General features: G+C 35.9%; 1 protein-coding gene across 1 annotated transcript in view; it reads left to right on the top strand.

Moving 5' to 3' along the window:
• The first annotated feature begins 13,195 nt into the window (after window positions 1-13,195).
• LOC110018459 (guanylate-binding protein 3-like) overlaps window positions 13,196-13,969 on the top strand; it is a 28,999-nt gene continuing 28,225 nt past the window's right edge. The window contains exon 1 of the mRNA XM_020715780.1: window positions 13,196-13,555. Coding sequence (XP_020571439.1) covers window positions 13,283-13,555 — 273 coding nt within the window. The 5' untranslated portion in view covers window positions 13,196-13,282. The remainder of the gene's footprint in view (window positions 13,556-13,969) is intronic.

Here is a 13,969-nt window from a genome sequence, read left to right as displayed (position 1 = left end):
TAATAAAAAGGTAAAGCGCTTTTACTGTTATGTATTGTTTTCTTCTCACTCTTCTATTACGTTCCATTCATTGGGTGCGTCTTCAAGACACTTTTGGATTCAATATCCCATAAGGTACAGTGAGCGTGGAGACATGTCATCAACAAAAAGTGGAGAATAGCATCAACAAAAAGGTGAAACCAGTTAGAAGAACATGGTAGAAGTTGGATTCACTAGAGAATTTGTGGATGAATTCATCCAGCAAGGTTCGTAAGACCTGAGAACTTAGATTACCAGCCAGATGTTAGGACAATTCACGAAGTGCTCAGAGTGATTGCAGCATTAGGAGCAACCATAATTCCAGGAGGAGAGTAGGCTTAGCATGAAGCACAAAACGCCCCTCAAGGGGAACCACCAGCAAATAATGGAGGATAGATAAACCAGCTGTAGGAGAGTCGAAGATGTTTTATATCAATATAGCGTCAGATCCACCTCTGTGGTAGAAAAGCATCGCGTTATGAAAACCATCCCTGTAATAACTCAACCCATCACTAGGATGATGAGAGGAGACAATTGAAGGCTCAAAATCAACAATCAATCCAATACCACAAATAACCCCGTTATGACCATGCAGTCCCTCAGTTCATTCCTTTGAGGGTGTCAATGACAGCGACAGAAGATGCCATCCAGAAGGAGTTTTTCAAGAAGGCACCACTAATGAGAACTGGGGCTTTTCTCTGTGATAACAGGAAATACTATAAGTACCACAGGGCTCACGACCATGACATGGAGGAATGCAGGCACCTTCAGAGCTTGATCGAAGAGTTGATAAAAGAAGGAAAGCTGAAGGAATTCGTCGCCCCTGGAGTCGCGACTCAGAGACAAGGCAAAGCCCCAATGTGGGAAACACCCGACAAAGCAATCCACACCAACGCCATCCACATCCAGCATTTGTGCCCTCCATATTTATATGAACAGAACCACTTAGATGAGCAAACCGAAAGAGGCAACTAGCTAGGGATCTCTGTGTCACGACCTTCACTCCAAAACCGCAAGGTCATACACCTATCTACGTCATTGACGTGTATCTACCACCGAAGGGAAACCCCCACTACAATTCTATTTGTAATAATAGATACGATAAATAACTATCAAGTGGTTAGCATTCTCATTGATACAGGGAGCTCTCTGAACGTATTGTTAAATAGGTTTTCAACAAGTTAAGTCTTACGACCACCGAATAACTGCATCAGTTGGACCACTGTATGATTTCTTAGGAGAGAGGAAAACGTAATTAGAATGATCGGGCTCCCAGTTAGTTGGGAAGAAAATGAGAAAAAAATTATGTTAACAGAGGACTTCTTCATGGTGGATTCACCCCCAACGTATAATATCATATTCAATCGGTCGCTCATGAACAAATTCAAGGCGGTGGTCTCTACTTATCACATTGTAGTCAAATTTCCTAGGGATGGAGAAGTCATCACAGTAAGAGGAAATCTATAGAAGTCCCAAGTCTATAACTTACAGGCCTTAAGTAATGTAGAGCATGACCCCCTGGACATGCAGAGCTCAAGAGGAGGTGGCCTCAAAACCAATGAGACCACTTTCAAAGTTTCAGCCGTTGAGGGGGAGTAGGTAAATATTTTCTTATTAGTGAAGCTTTTGATGCATGGTACACAAAATTGCTGATCTTGACAACCAAAAAAATGCATAGTTTGATGATCGACGTAACTTGCCATCGGTTGAACGTGAATCCGCCGACCTGGCCTATGAAGCAAAAAATCAGGAGCTTGGCTACGACGTTGATAGGACATATGTGGGAGGAGGTGCAAAAGTTGAAGGGCGCGGGGTACATTTGGGAGGTATAGTATCCCACATGAATCTCCAACATCATGATGGTGCAAAAGGCTAATGGAAAATGGAGGATGTGTCTAGATTTTATCAATTTGAATGCAAACTGCCATAAGGGTGCATACCCATTACAGAGGACCGATGCTCTGGTGGATTCGGTGTTAGACTACTCATTTCTTGGCATTGTCAACCTTTTCTCTAGTTATCTCGGTGTTAGACTACTCATTTCTTGGCATTGTCAACATTTTCTATAGTTATCATCAAATCAAGGTGCATCCCGCTAATGCAAAAAAAAAAAAAAACTTATTTTATTACTTGTGAAAGACTCTATTGCTATAATGTAATACCCATTGGGTTTAAGAACATCAGGACAACTCACCAATGACTCATGGATGTAATATTTGCTAATAAAAGGAAAAGAAAATTGGGATGTAAATTGATGATGCGTTAGTTAAGAGTCAGTCTGCAACACAACATATTTAGGACCAAAGAAAAACTTTTCATACACTTAAAAAATTTAACATGATGTGAATCCATTGAAAAGCACCTTCGGAGCCTAGACGGGTAAATTCTTGGGAGATTTACTAACCTTCGAGGGCATAAAAGCTAACCCAAGAAAATACAAGCACTCATTAACATGCCACCCCCCATAAATACCAAAGTAACACAAAAACTGATAAACTGAATAGCAGGGTTAAGCAGATTAATCTTCAAATCAGGAGACAAGTATGCCCCCTTATTTAAAGTACTTAGAAAGGCCAATTGTTTGGGACTCCCGAATGCAAGGAAGCAACCTCAAGCAATCCTCTTCTGCATAGTCCAAAGCCCAAGTAAAGACTCTCCCTTTATTTGGGGTCGTTCTAGAGGCTATCAGTTTAGTCCTCATAAGAGAAGAACTCAAAAAATAATATCTAGTATACTACAACAATTGAGTCCTCAGGGACGTCGAACTCAGGTATCCAATACTGGAAAAATTAACTTTTACCTTGATAATTTCGTCATGCAGGCTCTCACTATACCTCTAAATACACCCAGATATAAAAATTCTAACCACTAAGTACATCTTTTATGGACAATTATTGCCTTTGTAGCATACGACTACTACATATATGATCAACTAAGGTTGTTACAGCTTCCAATTACGACATTTGTGGCCAACTGTTGTTATTACAACCACTTACTACAATCTTTATGGCTAACCACTATCATTGTAGCAATCAATTATGGTATTTGTGGCCAACTACAATTGTTAAAACTTCCAAATATGACCTATGGGGCCAACTGTTGCTATTACAACCACCAACTGCAATCTTTATAATCAACTACTGCATTTGTAACAACAAAATATGACCTTTTTGACCCACATTACTATTATAGTCAAGAATCACATTTGTTTTAGCCCAATTATAGCTATTATAGATAAAATACTATTACACATATGTGATTATCAGCTTTATAGTTCTATCTTCTCTAATTCAGGAGATGAGTAGACCTCTGTAGTTCCAATAGATAGCCTACTCATCAACAAGGCAATCCTTCGTGGATGATCAATGTAGTTGTATGATGACTAGTTCTCAGCCCCGAATGAAGAATCTCATAGACGTATGTGAGATAACTAAAGATGTTGCATTCTTCCCTCAAATTGGGTTACGGTGAGAGGCAGATCGATGCCTTCATTCGGCTCTACAAGTCTTAGTCCTTATTTCGGATGGCCTTAGTTCTATTAGCCTTCAAGGTCTTAGTTGGGTAAATCTTCCAGTATTTCACTAATGAATGCTTACTCTTCTAATGCAGAACCCTTACTCTTCCACTAATGACCTTCATTCTCCCGCCCGTGGGTCACTGGTCTTCCATCCGTGGGTCATTCTTAGCTATACTCTGTACTTTTTGCCCGTTAGATTTCTTCAAAATTCGTGCAAACACGCATGTGTTATACAATAATGGAGAAGTCCTTTTGTTTTAACGTACGAGTATCATCAGCTGGCACTAAACACTATTTTTAAAACCAATTCCAAAGTTTGATGCATTAGGCAGAAACACCATGCCTTGAAAAAGCTTAGTAAAATCATTTTAAATTCTTTAATTTTAATAGAGCTTGTTGAAGTTTAGGTGTTAGATATGTAAATACATATGAATTGAGTGGTATGTTTGTAAATCTTATATATATTGATTACTCCTATAATTGTTGATAGTCCGAGTTGGCTCCACTTGTTATCTCCCTCTACGACATATTGTTGAAATCATGTTCAATCTATTAGTCATATTTATTTACAGTTAATCCAAGTCCAAACTAAATGTTCTACAAGATAAAACTTAATCACAATACAAATCATTTCATCTGACATCAGTGATTTAATTCCATATATCAGCAGGGAGGGCTACTAATGATTAAATTTCAAGCCGAGTTGGGGTCATTTTTTGTAGATTTAGTGTTATGTTCTATTTTGAGCCGAGCCTGCTCAAAATTGAATCGAACTCGATCGAGTTCAAAATCGTAACAAGCTGATTCAAATTGAGTTATTCGGATCCTTCTCAGCTCGATTTCGGCTCGATCTGGCTCAAAATTAAAACTAACTTGCTCGAATTGAGTTCTTTGGATTCGTATTGCCTTGAAATCGTCTAGTGACTCGTTCTATTCAATTTTACTTAGTGTTATATATATATGATTTTTTATAAATAAAAATTACTACAAGCCGATCTCGAGTGAGTTCCAGCTAATCCATATATGGCTCGAAACCGACTAAAAAAAATTTAATCCAAAGTTTTGGCTCATAGCTCAGCTCGTTTATTTCAAACTGATCATAATCTGAGCCAAAATTTGAATCAATTTTCGAATGATTAACGATCTTCGAGTTAAATTCACAAACCTATCAGCAGCTTAATACGTCAGAGTCAAAATCACTATCACATTCTACAATTATTTTTTATCATATCATTAATTTTTAGTTGAATCACATCACAATCACATAAAATCATCACTCTAACAAGAGAATTGATGGGTGAAGATCTAAGAACATTGGATTCAGGCATTCAACAAATTTAAAGCTTCATTGGGGCCACTAATTTAATTGTAATTAGAAGTAATTTGTCTTTTAGCTTATGAATATTGAGAAACGACCAAAAATCTCATTAAAGAACAAAAATTAAGTTCTAATTAATTTTGTTTATATGTTAATGGATAAAGGTCCATCACCTCATGGTCAAAAATCAATACATTGTAAGTTTATTTATTGTCTTAATGATGCTATTGTTTACTAATAATTATGTTGTTTTTTTATACACACACACACTCGTGTGCGCTTGCGAATGTGGGCACACACATATATTAATGTGTACCAAAAGATCGTGGTAGTAAAGTAATAAATTAGTGTCATAGAACGAGATCCAACTCACACACAGACAAAAGAAAAGTAGCGGGAGCAGACACCGTGATTTTTAAGTGGAAAACCCTAGGAAAGAAAGAAAATCACGGGGTCTCACCCAGTTGAAGTAATCTACTAATAAATTGTAAGTATAAAGGTCAACTTTCCTCTTGCATTAGAGAAGATGAAATTACAATATTAACGCACAACGATACGCCAATGTCGTTGTCGATTGTTATGGAGAAGTAATCTATCGTGAATGTTGTAGACGATTGTTGTAGCTGTAAGCTTGTCGTAGATCCATAGTTAAAAGTTGTGGTAGTGCTTGACTCATTAGTCGTGTGTGGTAGCTTCTTGAGCGTCATTTGGCTACAATAGCCACGGTAGAAAGTTGTGATTGCATTTGTGTTTGAAGTTGCAAGCTGCATAAATTGTGGTAGCTTCATCTCCTTTTTGTCCAGCTCCAAGTATCTCCCTCATTCCCCCTATATGAAGGGCGTCTGTAAATAAGGAATGAATATGAATCACACAATCTGACGACCCAGAGAGAATCTCATGATCAGACGACGTATTGGGGACATTTTAGTGCTTTAACAACGACAAAATTGGGTGATCTCGGGCTTGTTAGATGTGTCTTATCGAAATGCTTGATTTGATTATAAGTTTGTTAGAATTGGAATGTGTTTAATCCTCCAATTAGACACTCAAAGTTTCCAAAAATTATTTAATGGCTTCATCTATTTATGTTTGATTTGGCTTGGCTTGGATCAATTTTGGTTTCATTGTGTTTTTCTCATTGAGCCAGTCAGTTTGATTGTAAGTTTACTGAAATTGAAGTTCTAGAGAAATTTAATTTGAGTTTGAATATTTCTTGCTAAAAAATGCTCTGAGAGGAGGTATCTCTCACACACACACCCTCTCGTGCACACATACGTACGTATATCACTCAATTTTTATTTATTTATTATTATTGTTTCTGATTCCCTGAGTTAGGTTTCAGAGTTTGAGGCCACTTAATAGTTTTTTGGGCAAACCCCACACCAAAAATAGTGCCGACAGCAACGTGTTGGGTGGTTTATACTCTTTTGTTCAAGGCCCACATCACCGATTTACAAGTCGATGAGTGAGGTCGTGATTCTCCTAGTGCTCATACTTTCCTAGCATTACTCCAGTGCTTGCCCCCAAATCAGTTGAATTACTCCTTGTATGTGTTGATTGCCTCATATGTAGTGATTTGAGTTTTGACATGATGGACAAGTTTAGCGTAAGATCATACATTCTCTCGCATTAATGGTAAGTAGAAAGGCATTTGGCGAAGCCCTCCGAGAAAGACTCCTCTCAATAACTCTGTATCTACTCCGAGAATCTGGTGAGCTTTATTGGAGAACCTGTAGAATTAATCTTTGAGCGACTCACCCTCATTATGATGAATTCCTGATATATGAGATAAATCTTTGATGATCCTTCGATTTACGATGAACTGCTCCATGAATAATTTGGCAAGCTCGTTAATGGTGATCATAGTGCCCTCAGAAGAGAGTATAACCATGTGCAAGCTTGAACATTGAGGGTGGTTGGGAATACTTGACAGAGAAGCTCATCAAAGGCACGTTGAATGTACATGATGGTTCAACGTGATCATAGGTATCAATTACCACTCCCTTTGGAATGGGGTTTTGGAGGACCGATACAACTAAGGGAGATGTTTCTTGAAAGTTGTGGCAAGTGAGAAAGTAATCCCTAGTCTCAAAGGGAACTATTTCTGGACTAGGCATCGTAACTCATCACGAATGACATCATCAAGAGTGACAGGAAGGCGGAGCAATGCCAGGTGAGTTGCACAAGATGAATGAGTGAAACTTGCAGTATCAGTGAAGTTAGCATCCCAACTAGCAGAGGAAGGGTTTCATTGTAGGGAGGAGACCCGATACAATTATGTTTGATCAGGGTATTTCCCGTTAGGTGCTGACTGGTGGTAAGTAAGCTTCATTTGGCTTTGTGGGTAGTAAACATCGAGCTCCATGTTGGACGTTTATGATCTCCAATTAAGACTTCTCCATCCTCATATTGCATCTTTTAGAGAAGAACTCGAGGTGCCTTCTCTAGCAGGGTAACATCTTCCAAGGTAAGAATATGCAGAGGCATGACTTTCTTGGCTCCGTGACTGTCTACTTGAATGATGGGAGTTAGAGTGGGATGCTCCGTTGTTGCTAGTATTGTGTCTGATGATGTTGCATCAGGGCTTGCAAGTTCTTTAGTGGTGAGATTGCATACTTCTCATAGACGACGCCAAACAAACACATACTAGAAACTTCACGACTGCAGAGAAACAAATTATCTTCTTAAGATTGTACGAGATTCCAACACACTTTCAAATGAAAAAAAATAACCAATAGGGACACAAAAAAATTTTAAGTGGGAAAGGGAAAAAACTATGGGGGCTTGACGAGTTGAAATATTTCATTATGAGTTGTTGATTACATGTACATCCCTTGTCCCACAATCGGGAAGGGGTTACACTATTTCTCGAATTACAATGTCGGTGTGTGGAAGAACTCGTTACCCCTTGGTAGAGAGTGGCAACAACGGGGAGTGACTGTTGAAACTTGCGTGCACCCTCTTAGAGGTTGGCTCAATGATCTGGATGATGTGTTACTTTGTATTTTGTTCTGTGGTTATGCGGTGTTGATGGTATCTTCACACATTGTTTTGCTACAAGGAGCGGGAGGCGAATGGTGGCAGCGGTAGCCATAATTGTCAAAAGAAACGACTACCAGAGTTGGCTAGAGGCAATGACAGATCGAGCTAGGTATCAGCGGCTGAAGTTGGTTGACGGTGGTTGGCAGCTGCAAGAGCAACAGGTGTTTGTCGGATTGTTAGTGTAGGATCTTGGGTTTCAACTCCGCTTCTGCAGGCTCTGGTTTTCCTCTTGCCCGTGGGATCTAATTATAGGGTCTAGGTTGCAAATAAGAAAGGAATCCATAACACTCTTGATCAGAAGGCCTGGAGATGTCTCTTTGATTGGATAATGTTTTATGAACATTTGAGTGTCTTAATAATATCAAAAATTAAACAACCTTGAGCTCATTAACTTTTTCTCATCAAGACACACGATTTGACTATAAGATTGACAGGTTTATGATCTGTTTGACTTTCTAATTATGCCCAAAAAGCTCCCAAAAGTGGTTAAATGACTTGTTCTAGGCTTTAATTTGACTCGATTGGACCAATTTGGTACCATTGGGTTCGTCATGTCGAACCGGTCAGTTTGATTATAAGTTTTTGAAATTGGAGGTCTGGATGAATCTTAATTGAAGTTTGAATGTTTCTTGATAAAAAAAAATTACATTGAGATCTGTGCCATGTTTCGAGATTCACGTTAGATGATGGAAATTGGTTGGCGGTAAATCATGTTTGATTCATTATTTTCGTTGAACATATCACGTGTATTTAGCTACTTGTAAAATAATATTCTAAGTGTTATTTTATTTCTGCTTTTATAACAGAAAATCAAATATTTGATTTCAAATATAACAAAGAGAGGCATTCACATGCATATTAGAGCACCTAACACCTAAACTTTACTTTTTACATTTATACCACCAAAACTTTCATATCACATAAATAAATATCACTATTTTAATTTTAGCAGAAATAAAGTTTCATAACTTTTACATATATGAAACTTTATTTCTGCTAAAATTAAAATAGTGATATTTATTTATGTGATATGAAAGTTTTGGTGGTATAAATGTAAAAAGTAAAGTTAAAGTTTTAGGTGTTAGGTACATAAATACATATGACTTGAGTGGTAAGTATGTGAATCACCAAAACAAAAATTGTACCACAGAGATCATCATTTTTTTTTCTTTGGTAAAGTGTGGGCCACATACAAAGTCAAAAGAGAATACAACTCAATACAAAACTTCAAACAAACAACAACACGTGTAAAAGAAGGAGGGTCTGTTTGGGGCAGCTGCAACTTATTAAATAATCTGCTGATAAGTTAGGTGTCGTAGCTATTACAAATTTTTATTTTTTTTGAAAAAGCCAGACCACAACCAGAAAGCTGCCACCGCATCTAGACAGGTGCGGTGTGAAAACGCTGTTTTCAGCGTTTTGAAAACCAATAAGCTATCAAATAAAACGCAGTTTACCCAAACAGGTCAGGTGCGTTTTCAAAACGCCACCGCACCAAATAAGCTGCTTCAAACGGACCCTGAATCTTCAAAAGACAGCCGAATATGTCGAGCCAAACACTAAACACGACAATTAGGGCAATAAAGACACCATCTGTAGAAGGAATCCTCATAAATCAATCAGAGACAATCGAGCCAAACTTCTAGAAACCTCTACTAGAACAACAAAGACACAAGAAAATAATACATAAAAAGAAGAGAGAAAAGATATCCAATGAAAATAAAAAAATTAACAGACAAAAGAATAAGAAACAAGAATAAACTAAGTTAACAACCAAAGTAATGACAATCAAAAGAAATTATCAATGGCAATAAGAAGAAAACAACAAAAGACAACAGAAATAACTGAGTCAAAAACTCTAAAACAACAACATAAACAACAATGACACTTGAGAAAACAAAAAAGAACTACTCAGAAAAATAACAATAGCTAAAAATAAATAAGAGTAAGGAAAATTATAGAACATCCAACGACAAACCCTACAAAAAATTAAAAAAAAAGGAATATATCAAGCAAAACCTACAATATTCAAAATATGGTTGGAAATCATCAGGGTAAAACTAAGCAAACTATGTTCAAGTTAAATCTGATCGAAATAACTAAAATTAAGATAAGAAACATAACAACCAAATAAAAAGACCAACTCCAACATATAAAAAAAAAATGAAGAAGAAACAAAAAAAAAAAAAAAAAAAAAAAAACAAAGAGGATTCAAAAGAATAATACCAAATATAAAGATAAACAGAACAAAGAGTAATAAAAAAAAGAAAAAAAGAAAAAAAAATCCCTCAACCCAATAAAAAAAAAAAAACTTGTAAAAATAATCACTACCAGCCCAAAATATCAATAAGTATTAAAATGGAACCAAACGAACAACAAAAAATATAAAAGACCATAAAAAAACCCAAAACTAAGCCAACACCAAAATACTAGCTATAGGAGAAAACTCTAAAAGACAAAAACTATCGAATGAAATAACACAAACAATAACAGAAATAACAACGACGATAGCTGGATAACGAAACACTCTAAAACAATTATAAAGAAAATAATATCAAAAGATAACTTAAACATCCGTGCCAAACTCTAGAAATAACAACAAACCATAAAAAATCAATTGCAACAACTACCAAGAGAACTAACAACAACAAACAATAAAAAGAAAAAAAAAAGTCTAAATAGCTGCCAAAGACAAGCCCAAAAAATAAGAAAAGTAAGGGCTCAAAATCTTACCTGCAAATCCATTAAAATTCCATCCAAATGTAATGAATAGTTTAAATAAAAGTCTTCAAAATTTTAAAATATTCTTGAATTTTAATGTATTATTGAAAACCATCATAGCAAAACCAAACAAACTAAGATCCAGACAAATATGTTCAAAATAACTAATATCAAGGTAAGAATTTGTTCAAAATAACTAATATCAATAAAAGAAAAGACCAAGTTATAATATCACTATGAATAACTTTCCAACAATGAACATAAAACTTAATAGAATAACTCTTATACCAAATAAATTTAAGCCAATCCACACAAGGTAAGCTTTTATAAAGGAAGTAATAAATGTCTTTATAGAATAAAAAAATGTTGTTCTTCCAAAGACAAGTAACACCATTAGTGATAGGAGTGTTATAAACATCTTGAATACACTTAGTAAGAGTAGAAATGTTAGCAATTAAATTCTATGCACCATTAGTAATAACATAATGATGTTTAGCATTTTTATCTAGATTAAACCAAGAAAAATAGATTGTCCATAAAGATTTAGAAGAAGAAATGTAGAAAACCATGGATCATAAAAGAGAACATACTACTATTAGAGTTAACATGAAAAGTTAGAGAAGATTTCATTTTCACATCAACTTTGTCAACAATATCTTTCCAAAACATTATGAAATGAATTCTTTTACACCAAATATGTTCATAATGAAATGATTTAAAGCTTACATTTTTAAGATAATATACGACATAAATCATTTAAATCATATAAATGATTAGTTTAAGTTTTGGTAAATAGATAAAAATAAAATATATGTGAAATATATGTAACATGTAATCATGATATAAATTATATAATTATTATATTTCACGTGCCATTTTAGTTTCCTAACAATTTTTTGTCCACGTAATTACCTTCACTTGATTATTTAAATAGTCCATAACCAGATGTCATATGGCTCATCGTTCCACTACTTAACGGTCTAATTTCCACCGGTCTGAACCGCGGTCTAACAAATAATTACGGGCATAGGGCACTGCCACGTTTCACTTAGAAGCTTATGGGCAACGCCAATTGGCTAACATTGCAAGGGTAAAAACGTCATTTTATACTAACACTATATTCAGCTGCTGCTACTTTCAAAAATTTAACCTCGCAGCGCTGAAGCAAAACGGCAGGAACTTTTAAGAGGCTTGTTTACTGCGATGAGAAGGTGAAGTTCGTGATGGATCCTGAGGCTGTTGCTACTCTGCAGCTTGTCAAGGGACCGATCGGTGTCGTGTCTGTATGTGGGCGTGCGCGCCAGGGCAAGAGTTTTATTCTTAATCAGGTATTTTTGCGGTGTTTAAACTGATTTTTGAGTTTTAGGGTTCGTGTTCTTTCTCAATTTTTAGAAGATTTTTCTTTTCATGACTGTTTTTTTTTATTTGAACGTTGGGGTCATTCTATTTTGGGATATTTAAAAGGGCTCTATTTTTTGATTTTTTTGGGAATTTGGTTTTATATGGCCTCATAGCAGCAAAAATTGGATTAATATGCCCGTCTTATGATTTCTTGAAAAGGTATGCCCGAAAGTTTCTCGGACCAAGATTTCTCTCTTTTGATCCAATAGTCACTATTTAAACTTTAAAGTCCGTGTAACCAATTTTGGTTAGAATAAGATTCTACCATATTCCAGTAATTTTGGTTAATATATAAAGTTTGATTGAACCTATGTCAATCCATGTTCAAATAGTGCTGGAAACTTGCTTAAACATGTTCTAGCAAGATTTAATTATGATTAGAATATTGATAGAATGAGGTTTGAGTAAGATTTGAATATAGATGGATATAGGTTTGAACAAAGTTCAAACATGAATTGTAATGTAACAAACTGCAAATTTAGTCTAACATAGTGCAATTATAGTTGCCATAATAAAACAAATTATCTGAGTTATAACATAAAAAAATGTAGCATGATAGAATAAGAGAGTGCAATTCAAGAGATATATCAATAATTTATAATTCAACATAGTGCTATGTTTAACATGAAAAGTTAGAGAAGATTTCATTTTCACACCAACATTGTCAATATCTTTACAAAACATAGTAGAATGACTTCTTTTACACCAAATACGTTCATAATGAAATGATTTAAAGCCTACATTTTTAAGATAATATACGACATAAATCATTTAAATCATATAAATGATTAGTTTAAGTTTTGGTAAATAGATAAAAATAAAATATATGTGAAATATATGTAACATGTAATCATGATATAAATTATATAATTATTATATTTCACGTGCCATTTTAGTTTCCTAACAATTTTTTGTCCACGTAATTACCTTCACTTGATTATTTAAATAGTCCATAACCAGATGTCATATGGCTCATCGTTCCACTACTTAACGGTCTAATTTCCACCGGTCTGAACCGCGGTCTAACAAATAATTACGGGCATAGGGCACTGCCACGTTTCACTTAGAAGCTTGTGGGCAACGCCAATTGGCTAACATTGCAAGGGTAAAAACGTCATTTTATACTAACACTATATTCAGCTGCTGCTACTTTCAAAAATTTAACCTCGCAGCGCTGAAGCAAAACGGCAGGAACTTTTAAGAAGGAATCGGAGAAGTCTTTGGCGGAGAAGGGTAGGAGACTGTGAGCGAAGTAAGCGAGGAAGATGATGGAGAGGCTGAGATTCCGTGGGGGTTCTGCACCTAAAGAAAAAGAGGTACCGCCGAGATCCGATAAAGGGAGCCCTAGCGGCAATTCTGGCTCTGAATCGGTGGGCGTCGGGCCGGCTAGACCTCTTCGGCTTGTTTACTGCGATGAGAAGGGGAAGTTCGTGATGGATCCTGAGGCTGTTGCTACTCTGCAGCTTGTCAAGGGACCGATCGGTGTCGTGTCTGTATGTGGGCGTGCGCGCCAGGGCAAGAGTTTTATTCTTAATCAGGTATTTTTGCGGTGTTTAAACTGATTTTTGAGTTTTAGGGTTCGTGTTCTTTCTCAATTTTTAGAAGATTTTTCTTGTCATGACTGTTTTTTTTTATTTGAACGTTGGGGTCATTCTATTTTGGGATATTTAAAAGGGCTCTATTTTTTGATTTTTTTGGGAATTTGGTTTTATATGGCCTCATAGCAGCAAAAATTGGATTAATATGCCCGTCTTATGATTTCTTGAAAAGGTATGCCCGAAAGTTTCTCGGACCAAGATTTCTCTCTTTTGATCCAATAGTCACTATTTAAACTTTAAAGTCCGTGTAACCAATTTTGGTTAGAATAAGATTCTACCATATTCCAGTAATTTTGGTTAATATATAAAGTTTGATTGAACCTATGTCAATCCATGTTCAAATAGTGCTGGAAA

This window comes from Phalaenopsis equestris, unplaced genomic scaffold (genome assembly GCF_001263595.1).
Source record: "Phalaenopsis equestris unplaced genomic scaffold, ASM126359v1 Scaffold000022, whole genome shotgun sequence".
Taxonomy (NCBI): domain Eukaryota; kingdom Viridiplantae; phylum Streptophyta; class Magnoliopsida; order Asparagales; family Orchidaceae; genus Phalaenopsis; species Phalaenopsis equestris.
Note: the sequence above shows the minus strand (reverse complement) of the source record. Positions and strands in the feature narration are given on the sequence as shown.